General features: G+C 33.0%; 1 protein-coding gene across 5 annotated transcripts; it reads right to left on the bottom strand.

Moving 5' to 3' along the window:
- Positions 1-38: 38 nt before the first annotated feature.
- On the bottom strand, positions 39-15456 carry LOC111711059 (uncharacterized). 5 transcript variants are annotated; one of them, XM_023485298.1, is made up of 13 exons: positions 15243-15456; positions 11229-11519; positions 10884-11028; positions 10265-10366; positions 8358-8416; positions 8268-8300; positions 8061-8171; positions 7520-7568; positions 6062-6268; positions 3131-3302; positions 2854-3022; positions 2074-2234; positions 39-1442 (listed from the first exon to the last, which is right to left on the bottom strand). In XM_023485298.1, the coding sequence occupies exons 1-13, from the start codon at positions 15313-15315 to the stop codon at positions 1401-1403; spliced, it is 1614 nt and encodes a 537-aa protein (XP_023341066.1). In that variant the 5' UTR covers positions 15316-15456; the 3' UTR covers positions 39-1400. The 5 variants fall into 5 exon arrangements, with proteins under 5 accessions (XP_023341066.1, XP_023341069.1, XP_023341067.1 ...); XM_023485301.1 differs by having other exon boundaries at positions 2074-2207; XM_023485299.1 differs by having other exon boundaries at positions 2863-3022.
- Between the last annotated feature and the right edge of the window lie 7808 nt (positions 15457-23264).

The raw sequence follows: 23264 nt of genomic DNA, 5'->3' as shown, positions 1-23264 counted from the left end.
AACTGAGAATGCAGTTTTATAAAGAAATTCTTTAGGATTCATTTGAGAACTTTCAGACGTTTTTACGGTGCATATTTTTTCAGCAAGAATGCAAATTCAATTTTTTAAATCCTCCTTCATTGTGCATTCTAAAGAGACGACTTTGAAAATCGGGTTTTTAAAAACTATTCAATCACAAGGACGAAAAATGTAACCAAAATTCTAAAGTAGACTATTATTTGGATATTTGGGAACATATTTTCAATAGAAATTGGTCAAAAAATCATTGTTAGAATCATTTTTTTTCTTTTCAATATTATATTGAATTTATTCGCAGATTTCTTCAAAATCTTCAAATGTCGTCTTTCCAATAAAAATTGCAGGAAATTATACATAACATGATTTAAAGAATGAGATATTACAAAAACTAATAACTGAAAAAGATTAGTTAATTTCGATGATAAGAGTTAATTTTCATTTTCTCAATCTGTTCCTAAACAAATTGTTAGTTAACTGTCGAATTGTTGTTACATTTTTCGTGGTCGTCATTAAAACATTAAAAAAGCGATTATCATAATCATACCTCTAAAATGAACAATCTATTAGGATTTTAAATATTGAATTTGCGCTCTTACTGAACAAATTTGCACTGTAGAAGCATTGTCGGTTACTCCCTTTAAACTTTGACTATTTGATATACAGTTTGAAATATTAAAGGTCTAAAAATAGATATCAGGTTGCAAAGATGTAAGGATTTGAGGTGAGAAATTACTAAGTAGTTCCTTTGCGATTGTAAATTATAAACATGAACTTTACGATGTTTAAAGTTATACCTTTAATTAAAGTTGGCCTATTATATTATCTTTAGTTTTTTAGTTTGAAAAAAATGTGCTTCCTTTATATTTTGGGTGTGGACCCAAAAACACGTTGCATATTATACAAATGTTATTACAGTATTTTGTTTTTCTCCTTATATGCTGATTGCAGCATTTTATTTTATTAATTTTTGTGATTTTTTTCAAAATATTTGAAACCAACTCAATATAATTATCAATGCAATTGTTTATATTCATATATTTTTAACAGTGTATAACACTTTTAAATGAAAGAATATAATTATAAAACGATTTTAGTTTAAATTTAACATTCTTAAAGATTAAATAATTTCTGTGCAAGTATAAGAAAATTAGGATTATTTGATTACATTTTAGAAATTTAAAATGCTTTTATTCTTCTAAAAATTTCTTTAGAAAATGAGCTTGATATGAATGAAAACTTCTAAATTTCAATCTAACATTGGCTTTGATTTGAGTTGCTTTTCTCTCTGATTTCCCATTAGTCAGCTTTCTGGTTTTTGACATTTAACAGATTTCGTAGAATATTAATTTCTGTGTTCAGCTAACAATTAGAATAGGTTAGTTCTAGCATTCTGAGCAGTTTTTAAAAATTTCGTCTGCTTCTTTCTGAAAATATATATTCAAGAGCATCATTTTATGTGTTCATTGTAAAACTTTAAAAACAGTTTTCCAGTTTTGAAGCAATTGATGGTTAATTTTTTTTGTGTGGAAAAATGCAGGTGATCATGGGTTTTAATAATCTAATTAGTCAAAATCGACGAGATGAATATTTGAATTTAGTCAGAAGTGGCCCAGGCGAAACTCAAGCGAAAACTTAAGCTTCAATTTTTATTCTTATGCTTTTGAGTCTGAAAGATCCCCTGAAAAATATTAATTTATTATGTAATTCGCGCATTTTCTGTTTTTGATAAAATCAATTCACATAAGTGTAAGAAGAAATTCTGCACAAATTATGTAAGAAAGTCACAGGGACAAAAGTATCTGGGAAAAAGACCTGGAAATAAAAACTTTGGTAATAAAGTACCAATTTTCGAAAGTCCGAGGACAAAATGATACTGGAAGTAAAGTTTTAACTTCCTGGGACTTTTTTACTAAAATAATATGGGGGCTGCCAATATAATTAAGTCTTTAATTAAGTTCTTTCCTTTTTCTTTAAAATGTTACGAAGAGTTTTCTAATTAATTCTATTGTACTGTACTGTACTGTACTGTACTGTTTAAAGAACGGTATAGAATACCTGGCACTGGTGACAAGATTCAATCTTATTATGTACACATTTCTTGGAGTCCCAGGGTTCAGCATATTCAGGAGAGTTTCCAGGAAACAACATATTCTCCGGGTTCAGGAGCAGATTCAGGTTCGGGAGATCACCTAGAGCACCAGGGTTCAGGAGTATACCTAGAGTACCAGGGTATAGAAGACTGCCCAGATCACCAGGAATTAGGGGACCAAAGTACCAGGGTTCAGGTGACTACTTAGAGCACTAGGGTTCAGAAGGTTACCTAGATTACTAGAGTTCAGAAGCCTATCTAGAGTACCAGGGTTCAGGAGACTACATTAAGCACCAGGGATCAGGAGACTATATGGAGTACCATGTTTCAGGAGACTACCTGGAGTACCATGTTTCAGGAGACTACCTAGAGTACCATGTTTCAGGAGACTACATTGAGCACTAGGGTTCAGGAGACTACCTAGAGTACCAGGGTTCAGGAGACTTCCTAGTGAACCAGGGTTCAGGAGACTGCATTGAGCCAGGGTTCAGCTGAAACTATCTAGAGTACCAGGGATCAGGAGACTACCTAGAGTACCAGTGACAGGGAGACTATCTAGAGTACCAGTGATCAGGAGACTACCTAGAGTACCAGGGTACAGGAGACTTACTAGAGTACCAGGGATCAGGAGACTGTCTAGAGTACCAGGGTTCGGGAGACTACTTAGAGTATCAGGGATTAGGAGACTACCAAGTGTACCAGGGTTCAGCTGAAACTATCTAGAGTACCAGGGTTCAGGAGACTACCTAGAGTACCTGGGATACCAGGGTTCAGAAGATCTTCCTGAGCGTCATGGTCCAGGGAAAGGGTTGATATTTTGGATTGTACTGGAAGAATGAGGCTGGGGATATTTGGTGCTTTATGTCGTCTATGCTTCAAGGAACAAACAGAGGCCGTAGAGGACGTAAAGGATGTCTAAAAAAAACAAGATTTTTTAAAACAAATATTTTTTAGAAAAACACGAATTGTTAAAAAAGTTTTCATTAAAAACTAAATATTTAGGATTTGATTTAAAAGGATTACCATTATTGGAATATTACTATCAGATTTTGATTCTGAACTCAAGGATCGCAAAGGATGTATGATGGTCTGGTCTGCTCCTTCAGTATAATCTTGTACTGTTCCAACCAGTTTAAGATTCTCCAATACACTAGATTGAACTGGACTCAACTGTCCTCTCCTCGGATTGAAGGGTCTAGGGGAGAAATAAAGTATTAAAGATGAAATTAAAACCGTTTGATTAAACTGGTTTAGAATCTTTCTAAAATAAAGGAATTGAGTCTTTGCCACAAATCCCAATTTTCTAATACCTATATCTCTAAAACCAGATGGCGTAAACCTTTGATATTTCAAACTTTGATTATTTGATCCATCAGAACTCATAGTTTGAAATATCTAGGGTCTACAATATTGAGTTGTAGAGATAAAGGGATTAAAAAATCAGAGTTTGTGGCAATGACTCAATTCCTTTACGTTTATCCAGCAAAGGCCGGGATAACTAGATAGTTCGGGAAAAAGTAGTTTCAATACTAAGCTGGCATTAAGAACTTAAACAAGATTTGCTGAAACCAATTTTTCCAAGAGTAAAATCTAATTAAAAATCACTTCAACAAAACTGACCAAGTCGGCTCTAACTTTAAGCACTAGAGTTTAGACAATTGGATTAAGACTCGAGACTTACTTCGCAGCCTCTGACAGATATACATATAAATGAAATTGAAACTCAATCTTAAACTCTAAAATGATTAATATTTGTTTTGTTTGCCAAGATACGTGAAAATGTAAATTTGTTGAGACCTAACTTAGGCAGCGTTTTATAGTTTTACTTGTGGTGTTTGTGAACTGCATTGAATAAACTAACAAACTTTTTAAACCCGTAAACATTCTGATACCTGGATATTCTGATACCTGAATATTCTGATACAGCTGGATATTCTTATACCTGGATATTCTGATACCTGGATATCCTGATACCTGGATATTCTGATACCTGGATATCCTGATACCTGGATATTCTGATACCTGGATATCCTGATACCTGGATATTCTGATACCTGGATATCCTGATACCTGGATATTCTGATACCTGGATATCCTGATACCTGGATATTCTGATACCTGGATATCCTGATACCTGGATATTCTGATACCTGGATATCCTGATACCTGGATATTCTGATACCTGGATATCCTGATACCTGGATATTCTGATACCTGGATATCCTGATACCTGGATATTCTGATACCTGGATATCCTGATACCTGGATATTCTGATACCTGGATATCCTGATACCTGGATATTCTGATACCTGGATATCCTGATACCTGGATATTCTGATACCTGGATATCCTGATACCTGGATATTCTGATACCTGGATATCCTGATACCTGGATATTCTGATACCTGGATATCCTGATACCTGGATATTCTGATACCTGGATATCCTGATACCTGGATATTCTGATACCNATATTCTGTAACCTGAATATGTTGATACCTGGATACTCTAATACCTTGATATTTGTATTCTTGGATATTCTGTAACCTGGATATTTTGATACCTGGATACCCTAATACCTTGATATTTTATTCTTGGATATTCTGTAATCTTGATATTTTGATACCTGGATACTCTAATACCTTGATATTTGTAATCTTGTATATTCTGTAATCTTGATATTTTGATACCTGGATACTTTAATACCTTGATATTTTTATTCTTGTATATTCTGTAACCTGAATATGTTGATACCTGGATACCCTAATACCTTGATATTTTATTCTTGGATATTCTGTAATCTTGATATTTTGATACCTGGATACTCTAATACCTTAATATTTGTGATCTTGGATATTGTGTAACCTGGATATTTTGATACCTGGATACTCTAATACCTTGATATTTGTAATCTTGGATATTGTGTAACCTGGATATTTTGATATCTGGATACTCTAATACCTTGATATTTGTAATCTTGTATATTGTGTAACCTGGATATTTTGATACCTGGATACTCTAATACCTTGATATTTGTAATCTTGTATATTCTGTAATCTTGATATTTTGATACCTGGATACTCTAATACCTTGATATTTTTATTCTTGTATATTCTGTAACCTGAATATATTGATACCTGGATACCCTAATACCTAGATATTTCCATTTTTGGATATTCTGTAATCTTGATATTTTGATACTTGGATACCTAATACCTTGATATTTGTATTCTTGTATATTCTGTAACCTGAATATGTTTATACCTGGATACTCTAATACCTTGATATTTGTATTCTTGGATATTTTGTAACCTGGATATTTTGATACCTGGATACTCTAATACCTTGATATTTGTATTCTTGTATATTCTGTAACCTGAATATGTTGATACCTGGATACTCTAATACCTTGATATTTGTATTCTTGGATATTCTGTAACTTGGATATTTTGATACCTGGATACTCTAATACCTTGATATTTGTATTCTTGTATATTCTGTAACCTGAATATGTTGATACCTGGATACTCTAATTCCTTGATATTTGTATTCTTGGATATTCTGTAACCTGAATATGTTGATACCTGGATACCCTAATACCTTGATATTTGTATTGCTTGTATAGTCTGTAACCTGAATATTTTGATACCTGGATACTCTAATACCTTGATATTTGTATTCTTGAATATTGTGTAACCTGGATATTGTGATACCTGGATACTCTAATACCTTGATATTTGTAATCTTGGATATTCTGTAACCTGGATATTTTGATACCTGGATACTCTAATACCTTGATATTTGTATTTTTGAATATTGTGTAACCTGGATATTTTGATACCTGGATACTTTAATACCTTGATATTTTTATTCTTGTATATTCTGTAACCTGGATATGTTGATACCTGGATACTCTAATTCCTTGATATTTGTATTCTTGGATATTGTGTAACCTGGATATTTTGATGCTACTTTTCTCTTGATTATGTCTGCAGATGAGGAATACTTTAAAGCAGATGAGGAATGCAACCGCAAGAAAAGTGACAAAAACTATGAAGAGAGTAGCTCCATCTACAATCCCTACAGCTCCTTCAGCTCCTACAGCAGTTGTGCCTACACCAGTTGCGATAACAGATACTGTTGCGTGCTTGTACTGGCATCTATATATATAAAGTTGTAATCTCTGTTTGTCTGTATGTATCTTCGATCATAACTCAGAAACCCCATGAACGATTCGCCTCGAATTTTGATTGAAATCTTTTGAGAACCATGGGATTGTTTTATCCTAGATTTTAAGTTGAGTGGGTCCACTTTTATAGGTATAAATAGCTAAAATCGCAATTTCAGACCAAGCGCGGGTGAACGGCTGGAATAACTTTGATTAACATGGGCAACGCTGGGTTAACAAGCTAGTACAGGATAATCTATCTTTATTTATTTCTGGAAATTACATATTCGATAAAATCAAAATTATATATTTATCTAACCCATTATTCTGAACATTATAACATCTAGTTAGCTAAATTTAAAGTTGAACCAGTATACTGTATACATTTAACAACAAGTGATCTAAATCTAACGAAATATTTTATTTCCCAATAAACATGGAAATTAAGTGACGACTTTTATATCACGTCTTTGTTTCGTTAGGTATTCTTACGTAAGCATAATTTTAGTAGTATTTTAGTTCAAACAGTTAATAATTTAAATTAGTAGTCTTGGTTTGTCATTTCTGCACCTTCAAAATTGACGGAGAAATTAAGAAATCTGTCAGATCTTGATTTATTTGATTTCAACAAAACTCTTCAAATATTTAGTATTTCCGTCAATTTAAACAAAAACAAAGAAAGCAGACAACATTAAAGACAGCTCATAAGACGTACAGTATTTATTTGGATGCACTTTATCTCATTTATCAACATTTAGTAATTGAAGACGATTTTCAAGTCGTCTCCTAATTCCCATTTTTATTTGGACACCCTGTAATGTATATAACAACAAGTGAGCTCAATCTAACACAGAATTTTTATGTATTTAACAACAAGTGAGCTAAATCTAACACAGAATTTTATGTATTTAACAACAAGTGAGCTAAATCTAACACAGAATTTTTATGTATTTAATAACACAAGTGAGCTAAATCTAACACAGTATTTTATGTCTTTAACTACAATTGAGCTAAATATGACCAAATGTTCTGTGTATATAGCAAGAGTTGAGCTAGATATGAACAAATGTTCTGAGTATATAACAACAAGTGAGCTAAATCTAACACAGTATTGTATGTATTTAACAACAATTGAGCTAAATATGACCAAATGTTCTGTGAATTTAACAACAATTGAGCTAAATATGACCAAATGTTCTGTGTATATAACAACAAGTGAGCTAACTATAATTCAAAACCTAACCTTGCTCCTGAGAATCCGTCTGCGCATGAGCAAACAGCTTCCTGCTCACCTAAACCAAGGTTTACAAACATTTTAAATCTAGTTTTCCATTTTCATTTTACAATACGTACTTCAGGTCTATACGGTTTACTTGAAGTTTGAACATTTTGAAATAATCACAATTGAATACAGTGGGCCGTAAATCAAAAGATAGAAAGGTATTTTTTCTTAGATTTTCATAAATCAATAACTTGATGTTTGACATCAAATTGTTAATTTATTTTAAATTGATTTGCGGTCGTCATCCTTGACCACTTTATTGTTGCAACTATCCACAGTAGGACCCAGGGAATAAAGCAGTTGCTTAACTATTTAGGTCAAGACAGAAGTTTTACAGAATGAGTTCATGCTAATTTCAAGATGAAAAAATGCCTTTAAAAAGTGATTTAAGTAAATCTTTTATTTCAATAAATGTTTGGTCACTGACAGCCCTACAAAAATGTTTCTCTTCAAAAACATTAGACATTAAAAACCAGAACTTTAGCTCTGTTCTTGTTTGTACCTGGAGATATAAGAGCTATACTGCATCCTGCCCCATTCATACAGTACTCGGAGTTACATATATCTGAACCTCGACCCTTTACGTTTAGAGTGCTGGATAAACTGGCGCTACCTTATATATAAAATATATATTTAAATCATGCTAATTTGAAAAGCCTCGAAAATTAAATTTTTGCATTTAAGAAATTAGGAATGGTAAAAATGTGACCTGCTAGATTTTTGGCAACGCATCGATAAATCCCTAAACAAAATAATCAAATCTGGTTTTTTAAAAAAGAAGAAAAAAGTTTAATTATACCTGCTGTATCTGGGGTTCCAAGGATGTTGATTACTGACCCTTTATCCCCTGTCTTTATCCTGTAATAGGTTCAATATCCATGTAAACCTTTATCCCCTGTCTTTATCCTGTAATAGGTTCAATATCCATGTAAACCTTTATCCCCTGACTTTATCCTGTAATACGTTCAATATCCATGTAAACCTTTATCCCTTGTCTTTATCTTGTAATAGGTTCAATATCCCTTTTAACCTTTATCCCCTGTCTTTATCCTGTAGTATGCTCAATATCCCTTTAAACCTTTATCCCCTGACTTTATCCTGTAATAGGTTCAATATCCATGTAAACCTTTATCCTCTGACTTTACCCTGTAATAGGTGCAATATCCCTTTAAACCTTTATCCCCAGTCTTTATCCTGTAATAGGTTCAATATCCCTTTAAACCTTTATCCCCTGACTTTATCCTGTAATAGGTGTAATATCCCTTTAATCCTTTATCCCCTGTCTTTATCCTGTAATAGCCGTAATATCCCTTTAAACCTTTATCCCTTGTCTTTATCCTGTAATAGGTGCAATATCCTTTTAAACCTGTATCCCCTGTCTTTATCCTGTAATATTTTCAATATCCCTTTAAACCTTTATCCCCTGACTTTACCCTGCAATAGGTTCAATATTCCTTCAAACCTTTATCCCCTGACTTTATCCTGTAATAGGTTCAATATCCCTTTAAACCTTTATCCCCTGACTTTATCCTGTAATAGGTGTAATATCCCTTTAATCCTTTATCCCCTGTCTTTATCCTGTAATAGCCGTAATATCCCTTTAAACCTTTATCCCTTGTCTTTATCCTGTAATAGGTGCAATATCCCTTTAAACCTTTATCCCCTGTCTTTATCCTGTAATATTTTCAATATCCCTTTAAACCTTTATCTCCTGACCTTATCCTGCAATAGGTTCAATATACCTTCAAACCTTTATACCCTGACTTTATCCTGTAATAGGTTCAATATCCCTTAAAACCTGTATCCCCTGTCTTTATCCTGTAATATGTTTAATATTCTTTTAAAACTTTGTATCCTGTCTTTATCCTGTAATAGGTTCAATATCCCTTTAAACGTTTATCTCCTGTCTTTATCCTGCAATAGGTTCAATATCCCTTTAATCCTTTATCCCCTGTCTTTATCCCGTAATAGGTTCAATATCCCATTAAACCTTTATCCCTTGTCTTTATCCTGTAATAGGTGCAATATCCCTTTAAACCTTTACCCCCTGTCTTTATCCTGTAATATTTTCAATATCCCTTTAAACCTTTATCCCCTGATTTTATCCTGCAATAGGTTCAATATCCCTTCAAACCTTTATCCCCTGACTTTATCCTGTAATAGGTTCAATATCCCTTAAAACCTTTATCCCCTGTCTTTATCCTGTAATATGTTTAATATCCCTTTAAACTTTTATCCCCCGTTTCTATCCTGTAATAGGTTTAATATTCTTTAAACCTTTGTCTCCTGTCTTTATCCTGTAATAGGTTCAATATCCCTTTAAACCTTTATCTCCTGTCTTTATCCTGTAATAGCCGTAATATCCCTTTAAACCTTTATCCCTTGTCTTTATCCTGTAATAGGTGCAATATCCCTTTAAACCTTTATTCCCTGTCTTTATCCTGTAATAGATTTAATATTCCTTTAAACCTTTATCTCCTGTCTTTATCCTGTAATAGGTTCAATATCCCTTTAAACCTTTATCCCCTGACTTTATCCTGTAATAAGTTCAATATCCCTTTAAACCGTTATCCCCTGTCTTTATCCTGTAATAGATTTAATATTCCTTTAAACCTTTATCTCCTGTCTTTATTCTGTAATAGGTTCAATATCCCTTTAAACCTTTATCCCTTGTATGTATCCTGTTGGTGGATATTGCCTTATTTCCTAATACTGTCGGATTGGTTTAGCTCCGTACCCCTTTGGAACCAGGAGAACTGAACCCTTGGATAGAACCCAGAAGATAACTTGCAGTTTATCCTTCTCCATCTAGTTAAATACAGAGTTATCAGTGGTATGCGATTATATCACTACAATGATGACGATTCTTTAAAAAAGTTTTAATTGTTACAACAAGCTTTTTACGAATTACAAGTTTATAGGTAATTAAAAAGAAGATTTTTAATTGACAGCGTCTCTTTTTTCCATGTTTATTTAAATTAAAATCGAACGTCGTCTTCATTATATTGATATTTGCGACGACAACTGTAAAACAAATTTTGATTTTACAAACGACTTTCTAGAATTTATTCAATCTTTACATCCATGAAGCCCTGCAGACAAATTATCTTTTTTTGGAATCAATTATGTGTCCAACTTTTGTTTTTGGAGGAAAAAAAGAACCCAACCCTAGTGGTGTGTGGGAAAATAATTTGTAAACGTCTTTTTATAATCATAGTCAGTCTTTTTAAAATATCTTACAGTCAAAATCTTTAAAAAAGTATTATTTTATTAAAATACACTATAAATGTCGTCTTCAGTTGCGATATATTTAGAAACATACAACCTTTTGATAGAAACTGTATTCTGAGCTTTCACAGGTTTCAGACGGGGGATATTTGAACAGGATTTGCAGAACATTTTGTGAATAAGAGTCCTCATTTTCTTAGAATACTTCTCCGGAGAATCTAAACCTTGCGCCATTTTAACATCTAAAGAAATTTCAAAGGTTATTGTGAATGTCGTCTTCCAGAATTTCAAACTTGCAAATTTGGAATCCAGTTTGGAATACAGTAAGGTTGTTTTGTCTGATGTCTCATGGACACAAAATTGGCATTAACATTTTCAAGGGGATGTTCCCCTTCCCCCTTTACCCAATAAGCTGGCTCTGCACTGAAAATTACTCCATTACCTTGCATTTGATAAGAATTGACGGTAAAGATGTATTTTGATCTAGTTCTAACTTTATCACACAGTCGTCCATCATAGCTAATCACAATCTTATCATTCTTTTTGATAAGCCCGTGCTCCGTTTTAGGTTTCTTGTTCTCCGGGTATGTTTTAATAACTCTCCTCACTCTAACAGTAACCAATGTATGTGTATTATTCATTTTAACTTTTAAAAGTTTGGCAAGAAGAACTGTTTCCGACTTGAAGAGGGATTCGGATGTGTCAATTTTGCACGTTGAGTTAATTCTATTTCCTGAATAAATAATTGTTTAAATTTTGTTGACACATGGTAGAAATAGATACCTGCAAAATTTTATTAGCGCTGTTGCTTTACAGTGTGTCCCAAAAAACAATGGAATTAAGTGACGACTCATAAAATATCGTTTTTGATTCACAAAATATTTCCAGTTCCAGTTAAAAACAGTATACCAGAAACTCTCTCCAGAATTCAATTTTTAAAATCAAAACAGTTTAAATCATAAATTAATAAAAATATAGAACACTATATGTCGTCTTTTCAAGATATTTCGTTCACAATAACCCTGAGACAGAGGCTCAAAAGAGTTGCGCGTTTGCCGCGTTGAATTACAAGACAGAGACAGTGCGTAACTCCTTTGGGCTTCTGCCTCAGGGTTATTGTGAACGAAAAACCCCTAAATCTTGAAAAGATGACATCTATTGTTATATCTGTATTGTTAATTAATCTATGGTTTAAATATTCAACAAGAAAAAGTCGATTTCCTTGTTTTTTGTTACAACCATGGTGTTTTATTAAAGTTAGGGAAATGGTTAAAGATAATTGAAGCAACAAACGTAAAGTTAGATATTATTCTATCTTTTGTTGAAGAAAGGAATTGAGTCTTTGGAACAAAATCAAATATTTAAACCGCAATAGCTTTAGAACTCGATGTTGTAAACCTTTAAAGCTTCAAACTCAGATTATTTGATCTAACAGAATTCATAGTTTGAAATATCTAAGGTATGCAACATTCGGTTCCAAAGATATAGTGATTAGAAAATCAGAGTTTGTGGCAAAGACTCAATTCCTTTGGATATAAAAAATATGGATATTAATTAATGATTAATCCGTGATTAATTGAGTAAGGTTAGGAGTCATTCATTACAAACTTCACTCTTAATACTGAACAAACAATTAAACAAGAATTAAAGTGAGACAGGTGTTAACAATTTCATAAAACAGTTAATTTTTACAAATTTTTCTTGTTTGATGATCAAAAGCAATTAGAAACTGAATAGAAAGTTTTGGAATATTATTTACAGTAAACTAATAAATACTTTTCTGCAAAAAAAAATAATTTTATCTTTATGAAACAATAATTCTAGCAATTTAAGAAAAAATTATTTTTTGCGTTAGTTCTGTACTGTACGTCGCGTATTCAACTAAACGTTTTAGTGAATTTTCCCGAATACTGAACAAATAGAAAAATAAACATTTTGAATTTTGTTGGCGATACATTTTTAGAGATTAAATTAGATATACCAGGATTACAATTTAAAATTCTATGCTGTACATATTTCATAGTATACTGTATATATTTCACAGTATACTGTATATATTTCATAGTATACTGTATATATTTCATCGTGTACTGTATATATTTCATAGTATACTGTATATATTTCACAGTATACTTTTATATATTTCACAATTTACTGCATATATTTCACAATATACTGTATAGAATTCACAGTATACTGTATATAATTTACAGTATACTGTATATAATTCACAGTATACTGTATATATTTCACAGTATACTGTAGTGTATATAAGTCTAAATGGACCCTCCATTTATAGAGTGTTACATGTCTAAATCACAACAGTACCTGATCAAGGCCGGATGTCAGACATACTTTCATTAATCTACAGTACAAATTAACTTTTTTTATAAACTAGTCTCGTCTAACAAGAAAGTTTGGAAAATAAATGTTGAACTTTGAAATTAAAATTGATTTTAAAAATATATCTAGTCTACAAAATATCCACAAAAAGACCTTCGTATTCTCAAGCGCTTGTAGAGACTCGAGTCTTAGGCTGGATGCTGATTGGTACAGCTTTGACCAATGAGAGATGCTTTCAGAGCTGTTCCGCATATGGTCAGCATAATCAGCTGATAGATTCAGCTTTCCCCAGTGTAAATTTCAAAAATTCAAAATTAAGTATGTACATTGATTCTGATTGAGCCAAATAGATTCTAGTACAATAGATGGCAACGTAGAATTTGTACACTCTCAGTACAGCTGTATTCTGACGTCACAAGTGTCAATTCAGTTTTGTGTCCGACAAAATTATTAATAATAGTAATAGTTTTAGAATAAAGTGCTTATGTTACAGTAAAATAAGTGCAATTTTATGTATTCTTTATTTTTTGGTGTTACACTTTTTTATCTAATCTTGGAAAGCATTTCAACAAATGAGATACAATTTCGTTTTTCTTGTTATATTTGACACTTATGACGTCTTGTATAATTGATCCATTTCTCTGTTGCCACCTATTGTACTTGATAATCTATTTGGATTGAGCTAAATACCCCCCCCTCTCTCTTCCTAATACTTTCCCCCCTACTTATTGGACGAAACACCTCAAATTGTATGATTTAAAAATTATATCATACAATTACATCCGGGTTTGCCATTAAAGACGGCCAATGTTGGCTTGGCAAATCCTGTCATTAAGTGTTAGTTTAAAGAATATATCTATGTAAAATTATGTACTTTAATGATAAATACATATCTATCTAGCTACATTACTTCCATAGTGTGTTTATTCTATAAATCCAAAGCCTAGATCACGACCCTATTACACCAGGAAAAATCTCCGATTGAACATTATTCCATAGAGAATATTCCCTGGATTGAGCTAAGGAATGGTACTCCCCTATTACAGAAAGAGAAAATACGATATGAAAAAGACCCTCTTTCTCCTGTTTTATACAGTAAACCTAGAAAAAGGTTCGTATATAAGATCCTTTACTAGTAAACTGCACATTTCACAGTTGAGCTGTTGTTCATTTTAAAAGAAAAAATGAGAGAAATATTTCTATTTCAAAATTAATTTAATTCTACAGTTTTTACCCTAATTCTAAACTTTTTAATCTTATTTATTTAGATGTATTTTAAAATGATCCGTCATAAAAAGTTTTTGTTACACTAATGGGACATAAAGTAAAGTTGAAACTAGATTGTATAGATATTTATATTTGTACACATTTTTTCTGAATACAAAGGAATCAATTATTAATAATTTTGAAGACAATAATAATTTTGATGCTAACACTTGTTAAAGTCTTAATTTTTAAGCTGTTTTATATTTGAACTTAATTTCGATGATAAGAGTTCGTTTTTTTGCTGAACCAGTTTGTAGAATATTTTTTGTTATATGTTACGTCGGGGTTATTAAATAATTGAAGAAAAAAGGTTCTTCTTATGACCAACCAGGGAGTAAGGAATAGAAGGGAGATTTAACTGAGGCGGTTCGCCCTACCATATGATTATAATGCTTTTCAGACGGTACTCCATTTGTATATGAAATATTCAGAAAAGGTTATTGTATGCGCGGTAATTGTACATCAGACAAATATTTCTTACACAAATGAAGTACCGTCTGCAAGCATGTAATCATATTGTAGGGCGAACCGCGTCAGCTATTATATCTCCCTTCTATTCCTTACTCCCTGTGACCAACCCATGTCCGGTAAAACTTTATAAACGAAATTAAGCTCTTACAATAGTAAATAAATTAGTAATTTGAAATTGTTCACTGCATAACTTTCAATACGTTTATCAACATTCCAATAAATCATATTTTCATTTGCACAAATGCGGCCAAGAAACTGTACAAAAGGGATGGATTAATAAAAAATGGCAAATTATTTTTTTCTTTCACAGTCCCCGCCCTTGCATTTAATTTCGTCTGAATAAAATTGTTAAACTGAAAACTATTGGTAACAATACCTTGAGACCTTCTGGCCGCTGAAAATGTTGAAAGGCTGAGAAAAACAAGAAGGAAAACCACCATCTTTTTCATTTTATCTCCTTTTTTCAATTAATTTGCGGGATTTCTTTTTATATTTTATATTTGAACAAGGCAACACTTCATTTTTCTCTAGTAATTGACTGCTTGTTTTAAACATAAGTCCTAACACTGCTTGAGATTGTAGAACACTGAATATATCATCTGTGAGAAAAGATAAGAAATATCAAACATAGTAAATATCAGAGAAATGTGCAGTTATCAATAATAAGAATGAATCAGAAATAAATTTTTATTTTATTCATTGATTAAAGTAAAAACATAAAGATATCTATTCTAAATATTTTTCAATAAATTACATAATTCTGCATCTGTTCAATAGTTTCTTCCGTTTGTTTTCTTCCACAGGCAGGCATATATTGTGATCAATCCTAGACACATTTAGAAATATATTGTGATGAACCCTAGAAAAATATAGAAATATAATGTGATCAATCCTAGACAAATATAGAAATATATTGTGATCATTCCTAGACAAATATAGGAATTTATCGTGATCAATCCTAGATAATTATAGGCATATATTGTGATCAATCCTAGACAAATATAGAAATATATTTTGATCAATCCTAGACAAATACACTAATATATTGTAATCAATCCTAGACAAATATAGGAATATATTGTGATCAATCCTAGCCAAATATGGAAATATATTGTGATCAATCATGGACAAATATAGGAATATAGTGTGATCAATCCTAGACAAATATAGAAATATATTGTGATCAATCCTAGACAAATATAGGAATATATTGTGATCAATCCTAGACAAATATACTAATATATTGGGATCAATCCTAGACAAATATAGGAATATATTGTGATCAATCCTAGACAAATATAGAAATATATTGTGATCAATCCTCGACAAATATAGGAATATATTGTGATCAATCCTAGACAAATATAGGCATATAATGTGATCAATCCTAGACAAAAATAGAAATATATTGTGATCAATCCTAGAAAAATATAAGAATATATTGTATCAATCCTAGACAAATACAGGAATATATTGTGATCAATCCTAGACAAATATAGACATATATTGTGATCAATCCTAGACAAATATAGAAATATATTGTGATCAATCCTAGACAAATATAGGCATATATTGTGATCAATCCTAGACAAATATAGAAATATATTGCGATCAATCCTAGACAAATATAGGAATATATTGTGATCAATCCTAGACCTGAATATTGGAACTATAATAAACCTGAATATTGGAACTCTACTAAACCTGAATATTGGAACTACACTAAACCTGAAAATGGAACAAAACTAAACCTGAATATCGGATCTATACTAAACCTGAATATTGGAACTATAATAAACTTGAATAGTGGAACTATACTAAACCTGAAAATTAGAACTACATTACTAAACCTTAATATTGTAATTGTACTAAACCTGGATATTGGAACTATGTTACTAAACCTCAATATTGGGACTACATTACTAAACCTAAATATTGGAACTATACTAAACCTGAATATTGGAACTACACTAAACCTAAATAAAGGAACTATACTAAACCTGAATATGGAACTATACTAAACCTGAAAATTAGGACTGTAATAAACCTGGATATGGAACTACACTAAACCTGAATATTGGAACTATACTAAACCTCAATATTGGAACTAAAGTAAACCTGAATATTGGAAATATAGTAAACCTGAATATTGGAACTATAATAAACCTGAATAATGGATCTATACTAAACCTGAATATTGGAACTAAAGTAAACCTGAATATTAGAACTATACTAAACCTGAATATTGGAACAATACTAGACCTGAATATTAAACCTATCCTAAACCTGAATATTAGAATTATACTAAACCTGAATATTGGAACTCTAGTAAACCTGAATATTGGAACTATACTAAACATAAATATTGGAACTAAATTACTGGAACATTACTAAACCTAAATATTAGAACTATACTAAACCTGAATATTGGAACCTCGGGTAAAGATTTTCGTCTTGTTATCATTTTCTTTTTGGACAACTCAGAGCTGATCAATCAAATATGTTAAAATTAAAATTAATCTGCATTAAATTGTAAGCAAAATAATAACCGTTTTTATATCTCTTAATTAGGACAAATCATTTCTTTTTTAAATCCGTTCAAAACTCGCTCAGTCAGTTGCCCCATCTAGGTTTTATTCAAGTCGTCGGACATTCAATACTTTCTTTCGACATTTTTCTATTTCTTGGTGGATTTCCGGTACTTTTTAGGAACTAGACTGAAATCCATTCATTTAAAGATTCAGGCAGCTTTGATTGTACTTCATAATGGGCCGTAAAATGAAAAGTATACAGGTTCTAAGGTCACAAAGTTGTACTATACTAATTGTAGTGAAGTAGAATTAAAACTATTTGTTCCTAAAGCTTGTATCTTCTTTCTGTGGAGGGCTGGGGGATTTACATCTAAAATATTTTAAATACTAATCCCTCCCCGGGAAAACATATTGAAATATTAAAGAAGATAATTCCTAGATTATTTGAATAGTAAATCTTCTCTTCCTTAAATACTGTAAGTTTACTCACCAGTAGTATTCATTTAATATAAAAAGATTGTTCACTTGTTTGGAAACGAATGAAAAGTACCAACTATTAACTGTTAATCCTTTCAATATTTAATATAAAAAAATAATAAATATAATTACATAAAATTATGGTTAACCAATTAATTTTATTTTACCATTTTTTTCCGCTATTATAATCCTTCATCTTTAGAGAATAAATAGAAGACTCATTACTTAAACCATCATTTGTTTCAATAAAGGGGCTGTTCACTCATTTGAAAACGGACACCCTAAACTAAGCTTTCTTTGTGTACTGCATTGATTTGCAGCATTTTGACCAAAGAAATTGTGGAGCTTAGTGGAGAGTTGGGTGTGTTGAATTTTGCAAAACATATAATGGTACAAAACGTCGAAATACATGAAGTCGAACCTACAAAATGTTGAATTGTGAGAAGAAACCCTGTCAACCATACATTTTTATTTTACAGATTGTTTTTATCTAAAACATTAAATGAAATTTTCAATTTTTCCTGCCTTCCTGCTTCAAACTCAAATTGTATGTCTGTGGCGGAAGACGATCCCAGGCTGGAGAGATAACTGAACAGGGCTCACAGGGCAAGGGGATTCACGTTGGAACACGATGATATACTTTCCACATTTCATATTATATAGTTTTTTAAAGTTCGTTAATAAAATTAAGACTTGAAACTTTGTCTTATTGGGCGTGACCCAAAGTTTTGTTTATCTATAGTTGGCGACAGACAGTTTTCCACTATAGATGTTTAAAGTTACACGCTCAGTAATAATGCCTAAAAGTTAAAGTGTTTCAGTCCCAACTGAATTCAGCTCTTTGGACCTGATGAACATGGTGTCCGTTAAAGTGCCTGCGTTTTTGCCTGATTCCGCAGAAGCGTGGTTCATCCAAATCAAAGCACAGTTTGCTCTTAAGGGAGTCACCGCGAGTTTCACGAAGTTCCACTACTGTGTTTAATCCTTCAACCAAAAGACTGCAAACCAGGCTCTAGATCTCATCAAGTCTCCTCCCTCTGACAAACCTTGTAAAGCCCTGAAGAGAAGGTTGTTGAAGCTGTTTCCCCTCGATGATTTCCAGAGGTATGAAGCTATATCCAACCTGCCCTTGACTGGCGACATGAAGCCTTCTAAGCTCATGTCAAGTAAGTTATACCCTTCTCCCTGTTGGTCATAAACCTTGTTTATTCCTCCGTGGAGCCTTCCTCAAGCGTTTACCATCCGACATATATGCCCATCTACTCAGAGACGATTTCTCCAATCCCATCATACAGGCTGATGCAATTTATCAGAGTAGAGCTCCTCCTCTTCAGTTTTCTCCATCTCCAACATTCCAGACGAGCAGCATTCCCTCAATGCTGTTAAGTCTTCATCAAACCAGCCCTGACGTTCAGCTCCTCCACATGCCAACAACCACCAGGACAGCTGTTCTCAGTCTCCTTCCTACATTTTGTTGTTGCCATCGTTCATGCTGATCACAAGCCAAGAAGTGCCGAGCTCCTTGCTCCTAGTCGGGAAACTAGTTCGTCGACAGGAGGATGTGCGTTCCCTACCTACCGGTTCCTCTACTCTTTCTCCTCTAGTCTATCTTCAGGATTCACTCAGTTCCAGGTGGTTTCTAATAGATTCTGGAGCTTCAGTTTTGATTTTTCCATCACAACCCTCTACCTCAAGATTTGGTGTCAGCCTGCTTACTGCGGACGGTTCTTCTCTCTCATGTTCCAGTTCACTCATAATTCCGAAACCACAGGTTTGATTGACCTTTTCAACTAGCTCTGGTATCGATTCCTATCCTGGGAGATGATTTCTTGAGTCATTTCAACCTTTACGTAGACGAATCCAACCAGAGAGTTTTCAGTGCTGATTCTCCAACTTCTCTGTCCATCATTCTTCCAACTTCACCAGATCCCGCTTCAGCTCCTCCCAGAGCTAACCTCCTGGCTACTCCGAAATGTATCTCCAACCTCCTCTCCGAATTCCCTGATGTTGTATCCTCAGATGGATTTACAGCCTCCAAACCTTGTCAAGGAGTCAGCCATCATCTTCTCACACAGCCTGGTCCTCCAGTTTTTGCCAAAGCTTGGCGCCTAGACCCGGAGAAGTTGGCATCCGCCAAAGCTATGTTCTCTGCCATTGAGAAAGCAGGAATCATCTGTAGGTCTAACTCGCCGTGGTCCTCTCCCTTACATATGGTCCAGAAGAAGAACAGAGGTTGGTGTCCCTGCGGAGATTACAGGAGGTTAAACACAGTTACCATTCCAGATCGGTATCCACTACCCAACATAGCTGATTTCACAGCAAGAGTCAAGGGTTCCACTATTTTTTCAAAGCTCAATCTTCAGAAAGGCTATTACCAAGTCCCCATGGCCCTGAGGGCATCTGCACGACTGCCATCATCACACTGTTCAGCATGCTCAAATTTCTGAGACTTCCCTTTGGCCCTTAGGAATGCTGGGAACACCTTCCAGAGATTATTGGATTCCATCCTCGGAGATCTACCCTACAGTTTTACTTATGTGGATGATATCTTGGTGTTCAGCAGTAACTTGGATTCTCATGTGGATATCTCTGTCAAGTTCTTTTCCTCTGTCGTCAACAAAGACTCACCATCGGTTTACCCAAGTGTGAATTTGCTGTGGACAAAATAGAGTTCATGCAGTTCTCTCCGCATCAGGCTGCTCACCTCTGATGAAACACACAGCAATAATCTCTGAGTTTCCTCCTCCGTCGGACAAACCTGCTCTACTGAGGTTTATGGGTATTTTTAATTTCTACAGAAACTTTCTCGGGGGGGGGGGGGCTGCCAGAGTTCTAGCTCCTCTCACCAATGCTCTGAAGGGGCCTGGCAAACGCTTATTCTTTCGTAAAAAGTATAAAAATTACGAAGTTTACAAGAAAATGTTTGAAGGGAGATCTCTATTACGCTGGCCCTGACCCTTGGGAGATTTTTTTGCGGTAGTATTATCTTTGCCGTGTTCTTAATTTTGGGGTTAAGAGATAGGTATTGAATGTTTAACAACAGAATTTCATCAAAAGTTAAAGGCTCCAGAATTCCCTTTTTTATATAGCGTTAATTGCTTAGGTGCATAAGACCCACAACAGCTATAACGCAAAATAAATGATTAAAAATGTCTTTTCAGAATAAGTCAAATAATTTTTTTATCTGGCATTTCTAGCAATTTGAATTTTTTTCTTTGAAGGAATTGCGTCTTTGTCACAAACTCTGACTATCTTAGATATTACAAACAATGAATTCTGTTAGATAACAAACTGAGATTCAAATACCAAAGGCTGCAAATATATAGAGATTAGAAAGTTTGAATTTGTGGCAAAAAGACTCAATTCCTTTTGTAAATGAATAGTTTATTTAGTTTATTGACCTGACTAGAGGGGTAAATATAGCAGGTAAGGTTAGTCTTCTCCCAGTATTCATCTCTCTAATGGAAAACATTCATTTTAAAAATATTTTTAAATATTGAAAATATTCCTCAAAGGTTTGGTTGATTTTTATTTTAAAAATCAAATAACCTTCAGCGATCTAATTATCTATGTCGTTTGTCATTTCCCTTTTATAGATACCAGGCTTTTAGGGCGCTTCGCGCCCGTCTTCTAATAAAATTGTGAACATGTTCTTTTTGTTTACATTTTAAAACAAAGAAGAAAAAATTTTGCGGATTTTAAAAAAAAATTCGCGAATTTTCAAGAATTTAAATTTTTTTTACAAAATTAAAAACCTTTAAAACACATTTTTTAAAATTTTTATCATTCATAAACCTTCCCTGTGGTCACGTGATGTCCCACAAAAAATGTGGGCCCGATCGGTTCAGCCGTTTTGACGTTTATTGGATACAAACAAACAAACAGACACCCAAACAGACAGACAAGCCAAATTTATATATAGAAGAGACGAGTCATCCCTCCTTTACATCCCTCCTTTTGGACGCCAATGCACCTTCACGTAAACTATGTCTCACTCACCCCGGACTATCCAGAGTGAGAAGTATTCAGTTTCTTTTATTTAAAATCTAACGTGTTTGGTCTATATAATTCTACAATTTTCAAACTCACGGTTTTTTTTCTTTCAAAATGTATATTCTGACAGAAAAAAGTATCTAAGAAAAAAGGCTTAAAAATTATGTATACTGGGTCAAATTGTGATCGAAATCACAGCTTTCTGAAATAATGAGATAACCTTTAAATCCACGTGTATGATTAAGTAAAAATTAGAATTTATAAGTATGGAATTATGGATATTTAATTAAATTAAATGTGAAATAAAATATTAGCAAAAGATCTCACTGAACCCAAAATGTTTGGACAATTTTGTTTACTCTGAGTATTTTGTGAAGGTGAAATATCATTTATGTTTTCTAACTTACTTGACTGGATAACGATGCTCTAGTTCTTCTTTTTCTCCATATTTCTTCCTAACTACTGCCACCAGATCAACAAATATCTTCTTGATATTTAGATTCTCCTTTGCGCTCACCTCTAGTGCACAAAATATAAATACAAAAATGACGAATTGGACAAAAAATAATTACAGATAAACTTTATTTTTTTTAGTATCATTGAAATATGGGAACGAATTTTAAACATAATTTTGGGATAAGATTGCAATCATTTAAGAAATACACATTTTCCATGTGAGGACAGAATAGATATATTTCCTATCAATATATAAATATTTTTCTAATATTTAGTAAGTGTAGAAAGAAAATGATCATTTTTAGTTTTTTTTTTTTAGCTTTTTCATAATATTTTTGTTTGTTAAAATGAAACCTTTTAAAATATCACAAATATGTATACAATCATATTTTTCAACGAAAAACAACAATTGAAACGTAAAACTGCTCAAATCTCTTCAAATTACTTTAGAGATAGAAAACTCATTCAATCAAGGTTAATAATGTATCTTAATATATATATACTTAATATTTGTAATGGATCCCCGGTAAAGGATGTATCTAAATATATATTCTGAGTCCCAGTTTACATCCTGTATCCTAGTAATATATATATATATGGTGGATACCATGTTAAGGATGTATATGAGTATGTATATAATATGGATCCCAGGTTAAGGATGTATCTGAGTATGTATATAATATGGATCCCAGGTTAAGGATATATCTGAGTATATATATTATCTAAACAGTATACACAGTACAAAACAATCAACGTTATTAAGGATATATTGTAACCATCCCCCCCCCTCCCTGCTGAGGATGGGTATAGAGCATGGAAAATTCTTCAGAACAAACCAACCCAAACCTGGCCCCCTCCCCCTGCTCCAGCCGCCTTATCTAGTGTTGCCACCCTACAGGGATTGACCAGCCAGGATTAAGAATTGGCGGGATCTGGGTTCA

This window comes from Eurytemora carolleeae, unplaced genomic scaffold, assembly GCF_000591075.1.
Source record: "Eurytemora carolleeae unplaced genomic scaffold, Eaff_2.0 scaffold1122, whole genome shotgun sequence".
NCBI lineage: Eukaryota > Metazoa > Arthropoda > Copepoda > Calanoida > Temoridae > Eurytemora > Eurytemora carolleeae.
This window is presented reverse-complemented; position numbering and strand designations above follow the sequence as displayed.